The following is a 25,036-nucleotide window of genomic DNA, read 5'->3' on the forward strand; positions in this document are numbered from 1 at the left end:
ATATTCAGCATCTATAGCATAATGTAATCTGGAAATGTGAAATCTTTATATTGTGAATGTTTTTCCTTAAAGAAGTCCTAAATGGGTATTCAGTGTAATATCCTCAATATCTGCCATATACAAGTAGTTCTGCATATGACTTTGGCATAAATTGCTGTATAAAGCATGAAGAAGATGATTTTTTAAAGAAAAAGTTTCCTGCTGGGCAATGTGGTGCATGCTTATAATCCCAGTGACTTGGGAGGCTGAGGCAGGAGAATCAAAAGTTCAAAGCCAGCCTTAGCAACTTAGCAATCTCGTCTCAAGATAAAAAATAAATAGGGTTGGGGATGTGGCCCAGTGGTCAAGCATCCTTGGGTTCAGTTCCTGGTACGAAAAAATAAATAAATAAATTACCATTTCAACTGGTTTTAGTGTCCACTGGCATTAGGTTAATTCACATTGTCGTATAACTATCACAGTCATCCAACTTCAGTACCCTTTCATATTTCCACACTGAAACTCTACCTATTAAACATTAATTTCCCATGTTCCCTTCTCCTGTCCTCTGGCAGTTACCATTCTTCTGTTTTTATGAGTTTGTCTGTAGATAACTAATGTAAGTAGAATCATGCAACATTCCTCCTTTTGTGTCTGGCTTATTTCACTTAACATAATGATTTAGGTTCATCCATATTTCATTCTTGGTTTAAAAAAGGAAGGAAGGAAGGAAGAAAGGAAGGAAGGAAGGAAGGAAGGAGGGAGGGAGGGAGGGAGGGAGGGAGGAAGGAAGGAAGGAAGGAAGGAAGGAAGGAAGGAAAGAAAAAGTTTCCTTACTTTTAAATTCGTGGTTATGCATCTTTGATCCTTGTGTCAGAGAACAGGCTCTTAATATTGCTGGCATAGAATGGAAATAAGTGGGACTGCTGGTGGTTGAGAGGAATAATAATATAATGTGTGTTCTGCTTGAAGGAAAATGATGCGTGTTTAAAAAAAAATGAAAATCCCCAAAGGGATAGAATGATGCTAAAGTATTACAACTAAAGATGACTGGTTCTTTATCTGATCTTGCTTGCTTCAGCTTGCTTTCTGGGGAAGTTGCTAGTTTGTTTCTTCTTCTTTGATCAATTTCACTGATTTCATTTAATAGGAGAAAAAATTACACAGCTTTACATATTCATTTCTATTAGGTCATTTTCCCAAAGTTCCTTGTGGGCACAGCACCTTATAATTTGTAACTATGCCCTTATAGAGAGATTCGTGTTTATTGGTTTCCTTAATTTTTTACTTTAAAGTGTGAACATTAGAATCACAAAGTTATTTTTTGTGTAGATTTTTTCCTCCTAAATTAATTTCCCAAGAGCTATAGTTTGATGCCAAGGTGAAATATGATTCACAATAAAATAAGTTAAATTATGATTAAAGTTGCTTGCTATTGGCAGAAATAAACTCAAAAAGTTTTTCCCCATGGATTTATGCATCTCTTATATAAACCTTTAACATCTATAGGAGATTTCAGTTAATGTGAGTATTGATCTAAAATTATTCTAACTTACTGTGTCATTACCAACAAAAATCAGAGAGATCATTAGGAAAAATGATCTACTTAGAGATTGGCCTCTTTTTGCCTTTGAACCTTGTTTGTATTTGATATTGATAATTATGCTAAAGATTCTTGGATTTTTGTAGAATCCTGAAGTGTGTCATAGAGCATATAAAGCACTTTCAGGTGAGATGTCAGCAGACCTACATTCTTACCTTCAATCTGCCATTTATCTGCAGTGTGACTGTGAGCAAGTCATTTGTTTTTGTTTTTCATCTCTTCTTTATTATAATGGGGATAATAAATCTTACCCACCTTTTAAAATTCTTATAGTGACTTTTTAAAACTTTAGTTTTAGGTAGGAAATGAATTAGACTTTTGTAACAAGTTTCCAAATTTTTTAAAAACATTAAAATACAAATTGAAATGGTGCTTGCATTCAACAAATAAACTTTTGTTTTTGACTCTAAAAGTAAAAATTTTGGATTGTGAAGATAGTCCAGATGACACTGGCCATTAGAAGTCTTAAGTATTGGGAAGATAATACTAATTTCAGTGAAATTGATTTATTTTTCCAAAAGGAAAACTACCTGTTGTTATGAAAGGCAATAATGAACTGTAGGGGCTTCATGCTATGTAGAAATAAGCAGCATGACTACTTTGCACCTTCTGCTGAGCAATGTTCAAAATGAATTGGTGTTATAGAGAGTCTTTCTCGTTCATTATTGTCTTTAGATTGCACCATTTGAGGATTTTATTAAGAATGAGAAATATTGATTGTGATTAGGGGAAAGTTTTTTTTTAACGTTTGAGAAAATTATTTCAAATCTTCTTATTTAAGTTGAAGTTCTGTATTCTGTAGAATAACTGAAGCTGTCATTGTCTTTCTGCCTTTCCTTTTGGATAACTTGGATCCTCTTAATGGAAAGGGGAGGAAAAAGTACTCATTTACAAGTGGGAGTGTATAAAACTGAACTGACTAAAGTTGTGAAATCCTTAATGATAGTTCTAGCAATTTAAATGAGAAGAGTGTGGCTAACATCCTCCTCTAATTTTGCTTAGAGGCTAAGAAACTGTTTTTTTTTTTTTTCCTGTCTTAGGAAATGGTAAATTTTAGACAAAAATTTCTTCCTTTAGAAACTGATTAAAATATGATGGTGTAATCTAATAAGAAAATATACTTGTTGAGAGTGGAAAATCTGAAGTTACTAATTTTTAGTGCCTGTGTAGAAGCTCTGTGTCCTGTCCTGTTCTTTATTCTCGTGCTTTATGTTTTGTCTATGTCCATGATTAATATTTCTGAATATTGTCCTTATTAATTCTTTCTAACTTTCTCTTTCACATTTCTTCCTGGATTTGCTGCTTCCTTCAGTCTCACCTCAAGGTCAGTATGCTTGTACTAAAACAAAGATGATATAATTGAATGTTGTTTACTAACATTATCTTCAGTTTTAACAGTACTAAAATGAAAGAACTTATTTCAGGAAAAAGATGCCAAAAATCTAGTTAGGAGTGCATAAGATGTCCGAGTATAATGTTCACTTTTAGCAAAGTGAATACGAATTTTTGTGCTTTGAAAGAGTGAGAATCTGGGCATAGTGGCAATACCCGTAGTCCCGGTGACTGGGGAAGCTGAGGCAAGAGGATCGCAAGTTTAAGGCCAACTTCAGTGAGACCCTATCTTAAATAAAAAATAGGACTGGGGATGTAGCTCAGTGGTAAAGTGTCCCTGGCTTCAATCCCCAGTACCAAAAAGAAAAACGGAAGTTGAGATAGTGAAAATAATAAGAATAGAATCAGACCAGGTTTTGACTGAGAGAATTAGAGATATAAAGAACCACCAGAGGAATGGGAAAAAAATGTTTAAATTCAATTAACATTTCATCAGTGTTTTTTTGTCAAAGTACAACAAGAATGATGGAAAGAAATTTGACATAATCTGTGAATTTATATAAGAATCTTTGAAGTTTTCTACCAAGGGAAATCTTTACATTTGCACATACATACAACCTTTACACTTTGGTTTTGGTTTTACTTGGTGATTCTGCTAAATGATGGAACTACTGATAACAAAAATAGCAACTACTACTATTACTGTTATTTATATCTGTTCAAGGCACTGTGATAGAAGCTTTGCATTCTTTGTTTTGGTTCTTCTTCTCAGCAGTGCTATAGGAATTCTTTCTATTTTAAGCTTAAAAACACAAGTACAAAGCCAATTAAATAACTTGCTCATTTTCCTTAGTAAGGGAACAGTTAAAGAAGCTGCCTAAAATAATCAGAAACCTGAATTTTTAAAGTTGTTATTGCAAGTGAGCCACAGCAGTGTAAATTAAACATGAGAATTTATGATAGAGTTCAGAAAGTGAACTTGTTAATACCATATGCATTTTACCTAGCAACTCTCTTCTAATAATCTTGAAATTTGTGTGTGTGTACGTGTGTGTGTGTATGTGTGTATGTGTACACCTGTGTGCTTGTGTTTGTGCCAGCATATTTGTTGTTTCTAAAGTACCTGTTGGATCCCCATGGCTAGCATATGGATTATGTGGGACAGATTATTATTCTGCTGAGGAACTAAGGTTAGGGAACATAATTTTCTTCAGGGTCAGCCAAGGATGATTCATGGACTTGAAGCCAGCTCTTCTTATTTCAGCATCTAAACTCTATATTCTAAGTACTGTAGCCTAGGAAGTAGCCCCAGATTGTTTAGATTTTCTTATGATACCGCATCTGCAGCTTTCTCATCAGTAAAATTAGGATAATTGTCCAACATGTAATCAATACAAATAACACTAAAGAGTAGTATATGCCACAGGGTAGTTAGTCAACAAATGGAGCTATTATGATTTTTACTTCTAGCTTTTATTAATAGAATGCTATTTGATCTGTTGTAGCATGATGTCATGTATGTCGAGTTCTTTAAAATACTGTACTCTTTTATTGGTTCATATTGGTAATGATAGAAAGGGCAAATTAGATTCCCAGCATAAAGGGACACAATTTGAGAACTGTCATTAGGTGATTTCCTCATCATGAAAGCATCATAGAATGTGTTTACACAAATTAAGATGGCCATCATGACACTTAGCGATATAATCCCATGTGACTGCTTAAGTGTATGCTGTCCATTGTTGACCAAAACATTATTATTTGGCACACAGCTGTGTACATATAGAAAATGACAAGACACATTTAATCTGCAATGATATTTTAAGACTCTACTTATCTTTTGAGTTGCAAAAATTTGTGTTATAAGTTGAAAGAAGAAGCTAAGACTTTGTTGGGAAAGTTTCTTCCCCATTTCTGTTCACTGAAATTTTTTCTCAGTGTTTTAGTTGAGGACCTAACTATTATTTCTGAAGAGGTCCCTTATTTTTGACTCTTTTAAAAATAAGCAGTGTATGTGAAGTGTAAATCAAAATACTGTCATTAATTATCCAAGCCTAATTCATAAAGGGTCCTTCTATCAAATTTATATTGTCCTCTCTTACCTGATAACCTCACCCACTTCATAAAATAAACGGAGTTTTAAGTGATCAGCTCTCTCAAAATTTGTATCTTCACTCATCTCTATCTTCCTTTTATTTTGATGGGAATATGGTTCCATGCTAAGTCTTCCTACTCTTTTCATTCCTTTCTTCTTACCTGTTTTCAAAACTTTGTTTTCTGTTAAATCCTCCTTGTTTCCTTATTTCCATTCTCTTCCTTTCCACTGACTCCTCTGAACATAAAGTTATGTACTACTTTTTTACATCCTTAGTTTTTTTCTTCAGTCCACTATAGTATCATACTTTTTGCTCTTCTAATTTTTTATTTACTTGAACACTTCTCTTTTTAAAATTTTTTATTCTAATTTGTTATACATGACAGTAGAATGCATTTTGACACATTGTACACAAATGGAGCATAATTTCTCTGGCTGTACATGGTGCTGAGTCACATCAGTAGTATAATCATACATGTATATGGGGCAGTAATTTCTGTCTGATTCTACCATTCTCACCATCCCCACCTCACCCCACCCTCAGTCTCCTCTGCACAACCCAGAGTTTCTTCATTCTTCCTTACCCACCCCCCACTGTGGATCAGCATCTACTTATCAGAGAAAATACTTGGCCTTTGGTTTTTTGGGATTGGCTTATTTCACTTAGCATGATCATGCAAGGGATTTTATGAAAGTAGTTATACTAAATTTCTTTTTTCTAAACAATTCAGTCAGCCTGAGTTTCCACATTTTTATAACTTCCCAGTGCTGATGCTGCTGGTCTGTTGAACTTGCTTTGACTTGCAAGGCTTCAGCAAATTAACATTTCTTAAGTAGATTTATCCCCTTACTTAATAAAATTCACAAACATTGAGCATTATCTCTTGATTTCCCTGTGCTAGCTTACTATGAACTTGTTATAGAAATCTACTTTTCCTCGGTTTCAGGTTACCAAGGTGACTCTTTGTCCCTGTTAAAGGCCCTGCAAGGTTTCATATTGGCATGGATACAAGAGGGAAGTTAAAATTTCAGGATGTTAGAGCAAAAGCACTGTTTTCTTTGGCACCTGTTGCCTTGTTACTTAAAACATATGAAAACATTTTGAGTAGTATAAAAAAATGACAAGAAGTTGAGGGTGAGGCATGGGAAGAGAGAATCAAACTTCAGAACATTTTAATTGGGTTATACTTTCACCTAAACTGTCCCAAAGCTTCCAGTTTCTATAATCATATAAATGGCTTGAAGTTTCCAGAATTTGAGATTGTAATTTGGGAGAAGCAGATGAGGATATCAGAGGATCTTAATTGGCAACCATTAGATCTGTGAGGCGATTTGGTTTATTTGCATGCATGTTGGAATTATTCCCTTTAACTTTTTTTATTTGGGGGGGTTTCTGGGGATTGAACCCTAGGGCCTTGTGTATGTTATGCATGTGTTCTATCACTGAGCTACAACCCCAACCCATATTATTATAATTATTATTTAACACATCTATATGGTGATTATCCACTTTATCTTTTCTTTATTAGTGAAGTTGTAATCTTTACTTTCAGCCATCTAGCTGTTGTGTGGGTTGTCAGATTTGAGCATGATAACAAGATCAATAAAGTAGTTTCTTTCTTTTTGCAAGGATTTCTAGGTACAAGTGGGATGGGATTCCAGAACTTGACCTCTGTCATAAGCAGGATGAAATGTATTTGTTTGTCTTCATTTCATTTTCCTTAAGGTGACATTGATATGTTTGTTTTTGCTGTTTTGGGGACATTTGCTACCAAGAGCCGCAGAAGAAAATTTTAAGGTGTTGTAGATAGCTGTTTGGTCTAAATATCAGTGTTAGTTATTATGAGTTCCTAAATGAAAAATCATTTAAGTATGTTAAACCTAAGTATTTTGAAAGTGGTAGGGAAAAATGATTCCCTTCAGAAGTCATTTTTCAAATTGAGATGTTTAAAGAAAAGTTCTTTGTAGATTACTTTCCAAGAGAACTAGAAGGAAGGAACAATGAATGGTCTGGGGAAGTGATCAGATAATGTTGCTTGAATATAGTAAAAACTTCTATAGACTATGTTGTGAGGGGAAAACTCACTATAGGCTTTCTTTATCTAATTTAAAGGTCAATTAAATAAAAGCCATATTAGCTTGCTTAATTTCATTATTGGTTCAGTTTATTGATGCATCTTTAGGGTAAATATTCTTTCTTGCTTTACTGTAAAAGTTGTCATATTCTTCTCATTCTCCTCTCCAATTGTGTTTTCCCTTCAGTTTATTTCCCATATTTTGGAAACTCTTTCTTTGTCATTTCCCTATTTAAGTCCTATATGCTTTGGGTAAGCTACACATTCCTGCTTGGCAAGAAGTTATTTGACTTTTGCTTACCTTCAACTCCTCCTTGCCCCCTGCTACTCCAAGTTTAAGCCGTAGTCATACCAAATTATGAAGATTTCCCTAATCTAACAAATTCTCCTTTGTTCTCTCTGCCTAAAATTTTATTCCCTGTAAAATGGGCTAATCCCTTTGGAAGATTTAGATACCATCTTTCTAGGATGCTTTTCCTGAGTATCACTACCACCTCTGACTCCTGGCTAGGTTAGGTTCCTTTCTTGTTTATTCTTAAAGCACTTGTATCTTATATTTGCTTGGATGCCTGGGAGGTATTTTAGGTCAGGAATTATTTTTTTTTATGGACTTACATTCTCAATGTTTGATTCATGATTATAGTGCTTACCCAAAATTTTCTCTGTTAAATGAGAAATAAATGTGTAAAAAGCCCTGCAGGCTCCCAGAATTTAGATGAATGCAGATCTTCTTACATCCCATAGAGCCCACTTTCTTCTGAGCAATACTTTAAGTATATTTTATAGTCAGTAATTCTGAATCCACCCTTTGATAAAGTTAGTCTTCTTTACCTTATTTACCTGTAGCCTAACATTTGGCCTAGTTCTCTGACTTTAAGGTAATTTTTTTCTATATGTAATATTAGTACCTGATTCTTCTTGCCTGAAAACTTTGGCTTCTATTTTGGCTACCCACCTAAAGTGGAAAACAAAACCAATGCCTTACATTTATTTAATAACTAATAACTTACAGTACATTTTTACACTCATCACCTAATGTAAAAGAAGAGAGAAATTCTGTGGAAGAACTAAAGATTCGTTCTTGTCAACATTCATCATTTCAAGTAGAGAGAAAGTGGTAGCTTTAAATGCATAGAAATGATACTTAACCTTAGAGTTGAAACTGGGTGTAGGAAGAGTTCAGTTGGAGAGAAAAAAAAAAGGTCAATAACCTATGCTAAGCATTTTTCATGCATTATCTTGTTTAGAACGCATAACTCTATGTAAGAGTTCCCAAAGTATCAATTACAAACATTTTCTTTAAACGCAAATAACTCAATAAAACTTAGGAGGTTAAGATCACATAGCTGATGGCAAGCCAGTATTCAATTCAGAACTCTTCAAACCTTAAATTTTGTTTTTACTATCATTGTGTTCTTAGGCAGATTTACATCCCTGGGGGGAATCTTGAACATATTCTGAGATTTAGAAGTATTCCATGCATGTTTTGATTTTGTATTTCAATTTGATGACAATCAAAACAAATTATATACATGTTACAAATCATCTAGATGAATATCTTAATGTTAAGTAACAGTATTTTTACCCTTTTCTATGGCTATGATCTTATTGTCTTCAAATATTACTATTTTAATTGTTATGGACTAGTTTGAAAAGGATAGCAGTAGATCTAATGACATAATGTTACTTTTATACCAGGTAGAGTTCAAATGATGTTATGATGTACAAAATAAACTTGTTTTTAGCAGTTTAACAAAACAAAACAAAAAAGTTCCAGGAAGGTTGAATCTTTATGTGACTCAAAACTACTTAGACCATTTAGTAAGTACCATGAGTACACTTGAATAGTGATTTGACTATATGAATTATTAATTAAATACTTACTAATTTAAAAAGATAAGCAATTAATAACATAATAATTTGGAACTTTCAATTCATTATGTATAGTTTCTTTTGTATTTTTAAATTCTAAATTTAATATTTGTATATTTTTAAGAATTATAATTTATCAACAGGGGATCTAGACAACACTTTCCTTTATAATTATTTTATATTGTAATATAATCCAGACTATATGGTTTATTACAGTATAAACCATTACCTCATCAGGATTAAGCATTTAATTCTCTTTGGGGGAAGTGCTCAAAAGCTTTGCTAGGGTACTGCTATTTAAACTTTATCTTAAAGAATGAGTGCATGTGGGGCTTGATTGTGACTCAGTGGTGGAGCGTTTGTCTAACATGTGTGAGGCCCTGGGTTCAATCCTCAGCACTGCATATAAATAAATAAATAAAATAAAGGTACTGTGTCCATCTAAAACTTAAAAAAAAAAAAAGAGTAAATGCATGTTTGCTCATCAAAGATGGGGTAAGGACATTAAGACATCTAAAAAGACCAAAAATAAAAACAAGAACCTCAAAACTGTACACTTACTGTGTGAGGGAATAGAAGAAATACGTGTGATTATTAAACTTTTTGTAGTAACTAAGGGAATTTAGATTTTACTGTGTAGCCAGTATGAATAAAAAGAAAAAAAAGCAAAAAGCAGGGAATATAAACTGAATTTATATACTTCAATTGTGTGCTTACTGAATTTTAGTAAATTATGTTTTGCATAGAATCAGGATCCCTTGGAGGTGGAATATAAATGTTTTTGTAGTGAAAATAAATTGCCCTGTAAATTTCAGATGTATAAGTTGCAATTTTTTTTTTTTGCCTTTTTCTTTCTCCACCTGTCCCTCTCACCCTCCCTTTCTTTAGACCTAGTCTTTATTAATTAAATCAGAAATTTGTAACTTTATTTTCCCCTCCCAACTCACTAGGATACTTGAATGATTGATTAGTGTTCTGCCCACTTGATTTAACGATTCTCACTTATGGAGATTTTATGGAGAAAACTGCTTAGGTGGTTTTCCAAACACCAGCATTTATTTTCACTAAGGGGAAAAAAGCACCTGTTTACTATTATCTGTGTAGTAGATCTGGTTTTATTAGTAATTTTACTAGTGCCTTGATTTCCTAAGTTAACTTGCAGATATTAGTTCTACATTGTGCTTGTTACAGTGAAATGTCCAAATTAAGTTTTAAACTGAGCCCGGTGAAATCACAAGGTGAAAAAATAATGAATGATGAATGATATATTATTTCTGCATGTCCATGTTCATATATGGTAGTACAGTATGATTACATTGTAGCATTCACAGCATTCATCATCACATATTCTTGAGATTAATGGTAAATGGAATATCTACAAAAAGCACTTTTCAGGTGGGACAAGGAGACAGGATAGCAGGAAATAAAAAGTCATGTTGTCTTTTCATGCTAGTTCATTACTTTTCCTAGGTCTTGGGACCAGCAACCTCCAAAGGTCTGACAAAGAAGGTTGAGTCTGTGGCTAATTCTGAGGGGCCTGAGGCATCATACCCTTGCAAAACAAACAAACAAACAAATAAGAAAGGGTGGGAGGGAACGAGGGGGAGAGGGAGAGAAGAAAGTTAAATGAAGTTGAAGTATTGGAGAACAATAAGAAAATTTAGGGAGAAACATAATAGAGGAGGTGCAAGAGGTTATACTTGTTTATTTCTCTTACTGTGAACATTTTATTCAAAAGTGTAAGGTCACATGGTTTTTACACATTGAATAGAAATTAAGGTAGTGCTTTAAATAAATGAATGTTCTCCTCTGTAAAAATGCTTGTCATTTTTATGTTCTCTCAGGATGAATAAATCTGGGAGAAAACCATAAGTGAGCAACATAGAGAAGCATTCCCTTATCCCACACTTCTTTTAAAGGGAGAAAAAAAATTAACAATATATTCATTCTGTCATAGGTCCAAAAAACGAAGTCAATATTTTAAGGCAGAGGTTTTCTTTGGTTTTTCTGTTTCCCTACCACACCTTCAGATTTCTTGGCACAGTGTAGACATAGTATTGTGTCATATTCTTGGTCTGTTTTCTCAGACTTTATGAATTGATTTTGACTCTACCAGCAACACTGGATTCTTATCTTGACATAATTTGGTGAACAGACAATAATTTTAGGAAAAAAACTCTGCAAATTGTACTGTGGTATATGAGAATAGATTCCCTGCTTTTCTTTTTCTTTGGTTTGATGCTGCCCCTGGGCAGTGCCATTTCTGTGATTTAGGGGATTATATATTTGTCCTGAAAAGAGTAAGAGCTGTTTCTTTTCTTTCGTTTCTTTTTTTTTTTTTTCTTTTTTTTGAAAACTTCAAATTATTTTTATTTTGTCAGCATGAATGAACATGATAACAATGTATAACATGTAATGAATGCTTCAAATTAAATAGTTAAATCAAACTGATGCATATTTATTGGAGACTTTCTACACAGAAAATAGTCTATAGTCTATAGACTATATGTGGGTACATGTAGTCCTGACTTTTTTTTTTTTATTATTGTAAACAAATGGGATACATGTTGTTTCTCTGTTTGTACATGGCATAAAGGCATACCATTTGTGTAATCATAAATTTACATAGGGTAATGTTGTTTGATTCATTCTGTTTTTTTCCCCTCCCCCCCACCCCCTCCCACCCCCCTTTTCCGTCTATACAGTCCTTCCTTCCTCCATTCTTGCCCCCCTCCCTAACCCTAACTCTAACCCTAACACTACCCCTCCCACCCCCCATTATGTGTCATCATCCACTTATTAGCGATATCATTCGTCCATTGGTTTTTTGAGATTGGCTTATCTCACTTAGAATGATATTCTCCAGTTTCATCCATTTGCCTGCAAATGCCATAATTTTATCATTCTTTATGGCTGAGTAATATTCCATTGTATATATATACCACATTTTCTTTATCCGTTCATCAATTGAAGGACATTTAGGTTGGTTCCACAATCTGGCTATTGTGAACTGAGCAGCTATGAACATTGATGTGGCTGTATCTCTGTAATATGCTGATTTTAAGTCCTTTGGGTATAGGCCAAGGAATGGGATAGCTGGGTCAAATGGTGGTTCCATTCCAAGTTTTCTAAGGAGTCTCCACACTGCTTTCCAGAGTGGCTGCACTAATTTGCAGCCCCACCAGCAATGTAAGAGTGTACCTTTCTCCCCACATCCTCGCCAACACCTGTTGTTGCTTCTATTCTTGATAATCGCCATTCTAATTGGGGTGAGATGGAATCTTAGGGTGGTTTTGATTTGCATTTCTCTTATTACTAGAGATGTTGAACATTTTTCCATATGTTTGTTGATCGCTTGAAGATCTTCTTCTGTGAAGTGTCTATTCATTTCCTTAGCCCATTTGTCGATTGGATTATTTGCATTCTTGTTGTAGAGTTTTTTGAGTTCTTTATAGATTCTGGAGATTAGTGCTCTATCTGAAGCATAATTGGCAAAGATTTTCTCCCACTCTGTAGGCTCTTTCTTCGCATTGCTGATAGTTTCCTTTGCTGAGAGAAAGCTTTTTAGTTTGAATCTATCCCAGTTATTGATTCTTGTTTTTATTTCTTGTGCTATGGGAGTCCTGTTGAGGAGTCTGGTCCTAAGCCGACATGTTGAAGCTCTGGACCTACTTGTTCTTCTATAAGATGCAAGGTCTCTGGTCTGATTCCGAGATCCTTAATCCATTTTGAGTTTAGTTTTGTGCATGGTGAGAGATATGGGTTTAGTTTCATTCTGTTGCATATGGATTTCCAATTCTCCCAGCACCATTTGTTGAAGAGGCTGTCTTTTCTCCATTGCATATTTTTGGCCCCTTTGTCTAGTATGAGAAAATTGTATTTATTTGGGTTTGTGTCCATGTCCTCTATTCTGTACCATTGATCCACCTTTCTATTTTGGTACCAATACCATACCGTTTTTGTTACTATTGCTTTGTAGTAGAGTTGAAGATCTGGTATTGCGATACCCCCTGCTTCACTCTTTCTGCCAAGGATTGCTTTAGCTATTCTGGGTTTTTTATTCTTCCAGATGAATTTCATAATTGCTTGCTCTATTTCTGTAAGGTACATCATTGGGATTTTAATTGGAATTGCATTGAATCTGTATAGCACTTTGGTAGTATGGCCATTTTGACAATATTAGTTCTGCCTATCCAAGAACATGGGAGATCTTTCCATCTTCTAAGGTTTTCTTTAATTTCTTTCTTTAGTGTTCTGTAGTTCTCATTGTAGAGGTCTTTCACCTCTTTTGTGAGATTGATTCCCAAGTATTTTATTTGTTTCCAAGCTATTGTGAATGGGGTAGTTTTCCTGATTTCTCTTTCTGAAGATTTATCGCTTATGTATAAAAATGCCTTAGATTTATGTGCATTGATCTTATATCCCGCTACTTTACTAAATTCACTTATGAGATCTAAAAGTTTTCTGGTGGAATTTCCTGGTTCCTCTAAGTATACAATCATATCATCAGCAAATAGGGATAATTTGAGTTCCTCTTTTCCTATTCGTATCCCTTTAATTTCCTTGGTTTGTCTAATTGCTCTGGCTAGAGTTTCAAGGACGATATTGAATAGAAATGGTGAAAGAGGGCATCCCTGCCTTGTTCCAGTTTTTAGAGGGAATGCTTTCAGTTTTTCACCATTTAGAATGATATTAGCCATGGGCTTAGCGTAGATGACCTTTACAATGTTAAGGAATGTTCCCACTATCCCTATTTTTTCTAGTGTTTGAGCATGAAGGGGTGCTGTATTTTATCAAATGCTTTTTCTGCATCTATTGAAATAATCATGTGATTCTTGACTTTAAATCTATTGATATGGTGAATTACATTTATTGATTTCCTGATGTTGAACCAACCTTGCATCCCTGGGATGAAACCCACCTGATCATGGTGCACTATCTTTTTAATATGTTTTTGTATGCGATTTGCTAAAATTTTGTTGAGAATTTTTGCGTCGATGTTCATTAAGGATATTGGTCTGAAATTTTCTTTCCTCGATGTGTCTCTGTCTGGTTTAGGTATCAGGGTAATACTGGCTTCATAGAATGAGTTTGGGAGGGTTCCCTCCTCTTCTATTTTATGGAATACTTTGAGAAGTATTGGAATGAGCTCTTCTTTAAAGGTTTTGTAGACCTCGGCTGAGAACCCATCTGGTCCTGGACTTTTCTTTGTTTGTAGGCTATTGATGACTTCTTCTATTTCATTACTTGAAATTGGTCTATTTAAATTGTGTATGTCCTCCTCGTTTAGTTTAGGCAATTCATATGTCTCTAGAAACCTGTTGATGTCTTCGAAATTTTCTATTTTGTTGGAGTATAGATTTTCAAAATAGCTTCTAATTATGTTTTGTATTTCAGTCGTGTCTATTGTGATATTTCCTTGTTCATTCCGAATTCTAGTGATTTGGGTTTTCTCTCGTCTTCTCTTTGTTAGTGTGGCTAAAGGTTTATCAATTTTGTTTATTTTTTCGAAGAACCAACTATTTATTTTGTCAATTTTTTGTATTGTTTCTTTTGTTTCAATTTTGTTGATTTCAGCTCTGAGTTTGACTATTTCCTGTCTTCTACTACTTTTGGTGTTGGTCTGTTCTTCTTTTTCTAGGGCTTTGAGCTGTAGTGTTAGGTTGTTTATTTTTTGAGTTTTACTTCTTTTATTAAATGCGCTCCATGAAATAAATCTTCCTCTAAGTACTGCTTTCATAGTGTCCCAAAGATTTTGATATGATGTTTCTTTGTTCTCGTTTACCTCTAAGAATTTTTTAATTTCCTTCCTAATAGCTTCTGTTATCCATTCATCATATAATAGCATATTGTTTAATCTCCAGGTGTTGGAGTAGTTTCTGTTTTTTACTCTTTCATTTATTTCTAACTTCAATCCATTATGATCTGATAGAATACAAGGTAGTGTTTCTATCTTCTTGTATTTGCTAACATTAGCTTTGTGGCATAATATATGGTCTATTTCAGAGAAGGATCCATGTGCTGCTGAGAAGAAAGTGTATTCGCTCTTGGTTGGATGGTATATTCTATAAATGTCTGTTAAGTCTAAATTATTGATTGTGTTATTGAGATCTATGGTTTCTTTGTTCAATTTTTGTTTGAAAGATCTGTCCAGTGGTGAGAGAGGCGTGTTAAAATCACCTAGTATTATTGTGTTACGGTCTATTTGGTTTCTAAAATTGAGAAGGGTTTGTTTAACATACATGGATGAGCCACTGTTTGGGGCATAGATGTTTATGATTGTTATATCTTGCTGATTTATGCTTCCCTTAAGCAGTATGAAATGTCCTTCCTTATCCCTTCTGACTGACATTGGCTTGAAGTTCACATTATCTGAAATGAGGATGGATACTCCAGCTTTTTTGCTGAGTCCATGTGCATGGTATGTTTTTCCCCCTCCTTTCACCTTTAGTCTATGGGTATCTCTTTCTATGAGGTAAATCTCTTGCAGGCAACATATTGTTGGATCTTTCTTTTTAATCCAATCTGCCAATCTATGTCTTTTGATTGATGAATTCAGGCCATTAACATTCAGGGTTATTATTGAGATATGATTTGTATTCCCGGTCATTTGGTTCATCTTTAAAATTTTATTTATTTATTTATTTATTTTTTGACCCATCTTGGTTCCTCCTTTATTTGACAGTTCCTTTAGGATAATTCCTCCCTTCGCCGATATGCTTCTTTGTTTTTTATCTCTTCCTCATGAAATATTTTGCTGAGAATGTTCTGTAATGCTGGCTTTCTTTTTGTAAATTCTTTTAGCTTTTGTTTATCATGGAAGGATTTTATTTCATCGTCAAATTTGAAGGTAAGTTTTGCTGGGTATAAGATTCTTAGTTGGTATCCATTTTCTTTCAGGGCTTGAAAAATGTTCCAGGCCCTTCTAGCTTTTAGGGTCTGGATTGAAAAATGTGCTGATATCCGTATTGGTTTCCCCCTGAATGTAATTTGGTTCTTTTCTCTCACAGCCTTTAAAATTCTCTTTATTTTGTATGTTAGGTATTTTTATAATAATGTGCCTTGGTATGGGTCTGTTGTAATTTTGTGTATTTGGAGTCCTATAAGCCTCTTGAACTTGATTTTCTATTTCATTCTTCAGATTTGGGAAATTTTCTGATATTATTTCATTGAATAGATTATTCATTCCTTTGGTTTGTTTCTCTAAGCCTTCCTCAATCCCAATAATTCTCAAATTTGGCCTTTTCATGATATCCCATAGTTCTTGGAGATTCTGTTCATGATTTCTTACCATCTTCTCTGTTTGTTCAACTTTGCTTTTGAGGTTAAATATTTTGTCTTCAATATCTGAAGTTCTGTCTTCCAGGTGTTCTATCCTATTTTTTGTGCCTTTCTATGGAGTTCTTAATTTGGTTTATTGTTTCCTTCATTTCAAGGATTTCTGTTTGGTTTTTTTTCAATATCTCTAACTCTTTATTGAAATGATCTTTTGCTTCCTGTATTTGCTCTTTTAACTGTCGATTGGTGCTATCATTCAATGCCAGCATTTGCTGTTTCATCTCATCATTCAATGCCTGCATTTGCTGTTTCATCTCATCATTCAGTGCCTGCATTTGCTCTTTCATCTCATCGTTTGCTTCCCTAATCATTTTAATTATGTACATTCTGAACTCCCTTTCTGTCATTTCTTCTGCCATGCTGTCGTTGGATTTTATTGATGTAACATCTAGATTTGTTTGGGGCATTTTCTTCCCTTGTTTTGTCATATTGTTCAGGAATCAGTGAGTCATTAACCCTTATCATGGTTGTCAGTAATTTCCACATTGCCAGATCAAAGAGTTCCTTTCTGCCCCCATCTTACTTTACTTTTCAGCAGCATTCTACATATTCCCTTCCTTGAAACACTAGTTTCTTTTAGCATCTCTGACAACAGATTCTCCTCATTTTACAGCTCTTTCACTTATCATTACTTTGCTGTTTTCATCTCTGGTTCCGTAACACTGTAGACCCTACAGGGCTTTATTCTCAGCCCTATTCTCTTCTTTTATATATCCATTCTTGGAAGATAACTTCCAGTCTTATGACTTTCAGTATTAATAATTTTTCAGTAGCTACTAAACTAATATGTACAGTGAGGTCTTCTAAATAAAATACTAATTATGTACACAATTTCTTTAGTTCTGTAGCTAACTTAACTTCACCCAAAGCAGAACTCTGGACCTTGCCCACCCTTTTCAAAACCCATTGTCCTGTTTTCCCCAGCTCAGTAATGTTCATTATCATAGCCAGTAATAATGAACATTATCACCAGTTGCATTAAGCATTTACCTACCAAGTAATCCTTGATTTTTTTTTTTCCTCCTACTTCCCATATTAACTCTGTTAGTAAGTCCTGTCACACTGAAAAATGTATCTGGAGTTCAACCATTGCATTCTACTCCTTTTGGTGAACCATTGCCTCTTGCCCGTACTTCTGCATTTGCTTTCAGACTGGTGTCTTTGCTTGAACATCTTGCTTTCCTGCTAGTCTCATCTCCATGGCACTTGGACTGAGCTCTTCAAATGTAGAAGTAGATGTTGTCACTTATTGCTTAAAACTTTGCTGTGTTCTCATATTATACTCAGAATAAAATTTAGCCTCCTTAGCATAACTTAGAAGACTCTGCAGCATCTTGCTTATTGTACTACTACTTCCCTTCATTACATTCCTCCATATTGCCTACCTGCCTGGCTGCCTGCCACCCGCCCTTCTCTCTCCCTTCCTAACCAGATCTTTCTATCTTCAAAACTTTTGCATTTGTGATTCTTGCTGCCTCTTCTCCCAGATCTCTGCATGCCTCGCTCTTTGGTGGTTCCTCAGCATTGTCTTCTTAGACTGTTGTAAATTATAATGCCTCCTCAAACCAGTGTTTCCATTACATTGCCTGTTTTATTTACTTATCTTTTTTTAAAGCACATATCACTGTGCTGAGATATTTGCTTAATAGTGTATATTGTCTGTTTTCCCCTTTCAAAAGTTTTTGGTAACATGAGATATTGTATTTTTTTCTTTTCCTTCTCAGTAAATTTTTGTTGAATGAATAAAGGAAAGCCAACTGAAATTTATGGGAAAACTTTGTCAATTAAGTTGAGAATACATACTAGTTTTAGATTATAGACAAACATGTTGCTTTACCTCAGTTGATTAAAAACTTGAATGTTTATTAGGATACTCTTTTCTTAGTTTTTAGGAGTTAATCCTTTGTATTTTGTGATATCAAGGAATTACTTTCTAATCCAAGAGATTTTGCAGTGACCTTCAAAGCTTTTTAGCAGGAATTGTTTTGGGGCACAACTTAAGAATAGATCGATCACTACTGAGAAGTACGAATTTGAGAGTCTTTATTAATAAAGACAGTCAGCTGACGGACTGACTGTCTCACACAATGCTCCAAAAATGGCTTTTGGGAGAACAGCCCCGACCGTAGAGTTGCAGGGGTTCTTATACCAAAAATCACATCAATCATAAGTTTCTGTTGCTATGATTCAAAATTACAAACTAACATCATGGGATCAGAAATCACTAGCAGAGGGTTAAGTGGATCAAAATGAACTTACTTAGGTACAAACTAAGGAATGGTTACTAACATCCCCACAATCACCGTTCACATAGTGCATTGTTTGGGAAAAATAGGAATCAAAAAGAGAACAAATTTTTCATTACATAAGAATTGTCATTTTGTATTGCTAAACATGTCATGCTAAGCAACTGTTGATGGGTACAGCAGCGGTGAGTTCCCATGGGAGAAGCTCGTACATAACATGGAGTCTCAAGGTAAAATGGAGTCTGTTTAGTCATTGCCTATATAGCCTGGCCTATAACATATCCATGGAGTCAAATATGTCAACCCACCACAGAATTAACAAAACCACAGCCTCCTTTGGGACCAATTTTTGTATAGCTTGTATAAAAAAAAGAATGAATTTTACTTTAATTTTTGAAAAAAAAAAAAAAAAAAAACCAAGAAGTTGTAAAACTGTAATAGTTCATAAAATATAAAATACTTACAGTCTGGCCATTTACAAAAAAGTTTGCTTCCCCTTGCTAGAGGTTCCGGCCTATTATTGTCTGTCTAATCTCATCTAATAGCACACTGCTTCTCAATCTTGTTAGTCACCTTGACCTCCTGTCTGTTTATCATCAAATCAGGCCCACTCTGACCTCAGAATCTTTGCCTTTGCTATTCCTTCACATGGAATACTCTTGCCTCAGTATGTAAATATGGTGTCTTATTCCCTTACTTCCTTCTGAACACTTTAAAGTTTAAGTCCCACCACCCATTCTTAAACTCCCCATCTTTTTTCCTCTTTCATTTTTTCCATTGAATTTTATCCACATCTTACCTACTGTGTATTTTACTTATGTTCTTTGTCTTCCCAGTATTCAGTAAATTTAGTGGGTGCTGAGATTTTGTCATATCCTCAAAGATAGTACCTGGCACCTAGAATCTTTCGTTAAATATTTGTTAAATAAATAGTAATAAAATCATCGTGAGAAAAAAATAGCTTCTTCGGAAACATTTCAGTAAACATTGACTAAATGCAATAAGACAGGTCTTGTCTTCAGTCTGTGGAGATATGCAAGTGAAGTCCTTGCTCTTAAGGACATCAGTATGGTACTGAGAACAAACATAGAAGTAAGTGAAATTAAAGTAAGATGAGACTTATTATCATGCAGTTCCTTTGCTAGTTAAAAATTCTAACTTGATAATTTTAAGTATTTTTGTATAAGTTAAAATGTTTATATTAATCCCACTTTAGAATGATTTTTATATTCTGTATTGATATCTTTTTAAAAATTTATAGCCTGTTTTCTTCAGAAATATTCCTAATGAAGAATGCAATTCCATAAAAATAAAAATTATAATTTAAAGTGACTTTGAAATATCAGAAATATTTTAATTAGACATATAAAAGTATAATTTTAGTTTCTTTTATATGTTTTTGGCAGGTGTAATTGGAAATTCTTATTTTTAAGCCAAGTTTAGATATTTAAGTAGTATTATGAAATTTTATATCTTAACTTGTATATTAACTGAATGAATATAAAATTAGTCTTGTAGGAAAGTAAAATGAGAGGGTATGTGTGTGTGTTTTCTCTATAATAGGAAATGCTTTATATATAATATAGATGTTGATATATAATATGATACTCTAGCACTATCATTTTACTTCTAATTAGTGTATTTTTAAGCCCTTTGCCTAGCTTAAGTTTCTCTTCTCCAGTGAAAATAAGTATCTGTGTCAAATTGGATTGTTAGTATTTCCTTAAACTCAACAATAGCAGCATTCTATATTTTTCTTAAATATGTGTGGGAGATTGTCATGGTACAGTAACATATTAAACCACCATTATATATCTTTCCTTGGCAAAGCAAAAAAGCCAGCAACAGTGCAATCTCTGACAAACGATAATTTCTTAGTAGAACACTAGCAAGTTTCGAAGAAGGAAAGCAGTAATTTCTTTATCAATTGTACTAGGTGTTTAATATGTAAGGAAAATATTTTTTAGTACTTACATTGTTTTGGAACTTTAAACAGACTGTATTCCTCAAAGTTCTGTTTTGGGTAGATTAGTCAATTTAGAGGATATGATTGGTTTCCATTTTATACATTTGTTCATTAAGTCTTTAATGAGCACCTATATACCACAAGGAACTGTGCTAGGAGTTATGAACTATGAAAATATGTTAGATGCAGACTTCAAACTGTAGGAGGGCACTTTTACAGGTGTGATAGGTTATGTACATAGATCACCATAATATAGAGTCAAATTAACATGTCATAAGATAAATTCTGTTAAACTGGTACAGAGGGTCAATAGTAGTTTATGACCTGGTAATTAAATTTGAGTTTATATTTTAAGACAGAGACTTAGGGCAGCATTAACAAAGTTAATAAGGATAAGAACTTTTGTTAAAATTCAGGTTCCAATTCAATAGGTACAGTGTGCATCAAAGGTTCTGCATTTCTACAAAGCTCTTCAGTGATAGCTAATGATGTGAGTCCCAGATCACATCTTGAATAGCAAGATGGTGGACCACAATTTATAAAACTTTTGGTGGCAAAGACCAACCCAGATTAAGCCGTTTTCTTTTCCATCATTTTCTTCTTTCTTAAGCTTTTATTTGCTTCTATCTGTGTGATAGTGGAGAGAATTGAATCCATTATGCATCACTGCAGTGTTCATTATAGTAGTTGGGACCTTAGCAATTGTGAATTGAATTTTAATTCATTTATTAAAATCATACTCCTTTTGCCTCTTTTCCCGCTTGAAGAATGATAAAACATGTAAGTTTATTTTGAATTGGACTCATTAGTTAAGCACAACAGAAGTCTGAAAGAATTTTAAAAAGCCATTGAATCCTTTTTTGCTTTTTTTCTGGTAGCACCTTAAGGTCTGGGCTTGCTAGCTTTTGTGTTTTCTTATGAATTAGATTTAAATCTATATATTGATCAGTTTATAAGGGAAGAGAAGGAAATTCCCCATTTCACAGATTCTGCTAAAGTCTTACAACACTTGCATCTAAATATACATTCAAGAAATGCGTTCCCATTTTACTGTTAACATATATTTTGATGATATTCCTTGTTGTGACCCTTGCCAGAGGAAAACAGTATTGAAAAGGATATTAGTGAGGCAAGAAAATCATTTTGTTTTCATTTACTCTAATTAGTGAATCCAGAACTCTACATACATTCATGCTCACATGTGCATAATGCACATGTGTTCACATGCACGACAAGATGAGGTAGGTAAAAGACAATGGGAGATGGATTGATTTAATCCTAATCATTTTTCTATACTTTTCTTGGTTGTCTGACATACATAAAATTATTTTATCTTGATAGTTAGTCTGTAGAATAAAAACATAAAATACCTGCAAAAGTAAGATAAAGAAAGGAAATTGAAAATATGAAAAGAAGGGGATTAGGAGAGGTCAAGACCATAACAATAAGGGGACTACAAATATGCCATACTGTATTACATTCTGTGTAGTCTGATATGGGCAAATACCTTCTTTTGAGATACAATCATATCTTATTTAAGAACAACTTTAAATTTTTAAAAATTATTTTGTCTGTTATAGAAAATTTAGACACTATAGAAAATCCAAATGAGAAAATGTGCTATTTTTTTTTCCTGCTTCATTTTCTTTAATACATGCATGCTCATTTATATTTGGGATCATGTTCTGTAATACATTTTATCATGTCCTTTTTGGAATCAGTGGAAGTAGTCACAAGAATTGAGGTTGGGGCTGTAACTCAGTGATAGAGCACTTGCCTAGCATGTGTAAGGCACTGGGTTCAGTCCTCAGCACCACATATAAAATAAACAAATAAAGTTATAAAAATAATTGTATGTCTAATATTTCCAAGGTCAAAATAAACGTTTGTTTTGGGGGGGGGCGGGCGGGTACTAGGGATTTAACCAGAGGTTGGGGTGGGGTTTGCCACTGAGTCATATCCCCAGCCCTTTTTCTTTTTTGAGACAAGTTCTCGTTAAGTTGCTTAGGGCTTCACTAAGTTGCTGCAACAGGCCTCAAACCTGCTATCCTCTTGTCTCAGCATCCCCAGTTGCTGGGTTTACAGGTGTGTGCCACCACACCCAGCTAAGCATGTTTTTAAAAACATAACACAAAAATGGAGTGTGTGTTGGATAAGAGAAATGAATTTCTTCAATTCTTCTGAAACACAACTAAAAATACCATGACCTATTTCTGTGACTTGGGGGATAAAGTTAGGATTAAAAAAAAAAAAATCATTTACTTTCAAATATAATTACAATAAGGAATGCTGAGGAATAAAATTGACTTTGGATCAGAATCTTAGCCCATAATATCTGCCTTGTGACCAGAAAATAGTTAAGTGGTTTTAATTGGGTTCCTTACTCTATGTGTCATAATGTCCCAAATAACCAGGTTACTGCTACAGGCAATAGTGGTTGCCAGCACCATCTGGAATAATTCTCAGATGCAAGTAAAAGGAATGTATGCACCATTTAAAATACTTTTCTCTCTTAAAACAGCAAAACCTTTGTGTATAGTAAGTAAATATTATGGGACACTTAATTTTGAGGAAGAGCAGTTTGATTGATGAGAACAAACTTTTGCTCCATTTCTTCATTCGATTTCTAATGCAAAAACTCCAATCTGTTTATTCCATTAGTTGATATAATTCATGTGAGTTTATTAGCACATTAGAACTATTAGCACAGAAAATTATGGAGTGAAGAAAAGCAAATTAAAAAAACTTTAAAAAATTTGTTCAAATGGTGTCTGAGTTTACTGTATTATCTGTGACCAAAACCTTTAATAAATATTCCAGATGGCCAAAAGTGGAATTGTTATATAGAACCTCTTGATAGTGTGTATTCTCATTAGAGAATGAATTTTATTTTATAGTTAATGTTATTAATTCAGCATTTCCTCTTGAATATTTTTCCCCAGCTTTATTAAGGTATAGTTCACAAACAAAAATAGTGTATATTTAAGATGTACAGTGTGCACATTTGATATACCTATACGTTGTTAGAGATTACCACAGTCAAGCTAATTTACACATTGCCTTATGGTTTTCTCTGTGTGTGTGTGTATGTGTTTATGATACTTAAGGTTTCCTGACTTAGCAAATTTTCAAGTATTGTATATTATTAGTTGGTACCACACTATATATTAATTCCCAAAACTTTTGTGTCTGAAAATTTGTGCTTATTGACCAACATCTTCCCTCTTCCCCTACCCCGATGCCCTAACAACCACCATTCTACTATTCTTCTATGAGTTCAATTCTTTTATATTCTACATATAAGTGAGATCATAGAGTATTCATCTTTCTGTGTCTGGGTTATTTCATAACCTGCAGGTTTATCCATTTTTTCATGAATGGTAGTATTTCTTTCTCTGAATAATACTCCATTGCTTATATTTATATGTTGGACTTTTTCTTTATCCATTCATCTGGCACCTAGGTTGTTTCCAAATCTTGAATGTGGTAAATAAAGTTGCTGTGAACATGGGAGTAGAAATGTCTCTTTTGAGATCCTCATTTTAATTCTTTCAAATAAATACCAGAAGTGGGATTGCTAGATCATATCATAGTTCTGTATATAGTTTTTCAGAAACTTCCATGTTGTTTTCTGTAATCACTGTACTAACTTATGTTCCCATCCAGCATTGTACCAAGATTTTCTCTTCTTCATAACCTCATCAGTTTTTGTTATATTTTGTCTTTGATCACAACCATTTTAACAGATGGGAGCTGATGGGATCTTGTGTTGTCTAGACTGGTCTTGAACTCCTTGGCTCAAGCCATCTTCCCACCTCAGCTTCCTGGCTTCCTGAGTGACTGGGGCTACAAGTGTGCACCACTGCACCCAGCATCATTTGCCCATTTTCAATTGAGTTTTCTTGCTATTGAGTCCCTTACATATTTTGGTTATTAATTCCTTACCAGATGTATGGTTTGCAAGTATATTTTCCTAGTCTATAGGCTGTCTCTTCATACTGCTGTTTGCTTTGCTGTGTAGAAATTTTTCAGTTTCCTTAATTCCATTTATCTAATTTTTGCTTTATTCTCTGTGCTTTTGGTGTCATTAATATGACATTAATATGTCATTAATTAATATGTCATTAATATTAATATGACATTAATAAAAAACAAAATCATTGCCCAGTCGATTATCAAGGAGCTTTCTTCCACTGTTTTCTTCTAGCCACTTTGTTTCAGATCTTATGTTTAAAAATGTCTTTAAAACATTTTGAATTGATTTTTATTTACAGTGTGAGATAAAGATTCAGTTTCATGCTTCTATATGTAGATATTCAGTTTTCCCTGTACCATTTATTGAAGAGACTATCCTTTCCCCATTATGTGTTCCTCTTGGCATCTTTGTAAAAATTAAATTACTGTAAATGCATGGATTTATTTCTGTGATCTCAATTCTGTTCTCTTAGTGTATAGTGTCTGTTTTTATGCCAGTATTAGTGTTTTGAGTACTATAGATTTGTAATGTAGTTTGAAAAATCAGAAAGTGTG

At 33.9% G+C, this 25,036-nt stretch overlaps 1 protein-coding gene across 10 annotated transcripts in view; it reads left to right on the top strand.

Annotated features, from left to right (window-relative positions):
• Erc1 (ELKS/RAB6-interacting/CAST family member 1) overlaps nt 1-25,036 on the top strand; it is a 550,337-nt gene that overhangs the window by 234,956 nt on the left and 290,345 nt on the right. For 6 of the 10 annotated variants that reach the window (XM_047548601.1, XM_047548603.1, XM_047548602.1 and 3 more), the window contains one exon: nt 2,895-2,906. The exons of the other annotated variants lie outside the window; for them this stretch is intronic. In XM_047548601.1, coding sequence (XP_047404557.1) covers nt 2,895-2,906 — 12 coding nt within the window. The remainder of the gene's footprint in view (nt 1-2,894; nt 2,907-25,036) is intronic. 10 annotated transcript variants of the gene reach the window in all.

The sequence above is a fragment of the Sciurus carolinensis genome, chromosome 4 (assembly GCF_902686445.1).
Source record: "Sciurus carolinensis chromosome 4, mSciCar1.2, whole genome shotgun sequence".
Taxonomy (NCBI): Eukaryota; Metazoa; Chordata; class Mammalia; order Rodentia; family Sciuridae; genus Sciurus; species Sciurus carolinensis.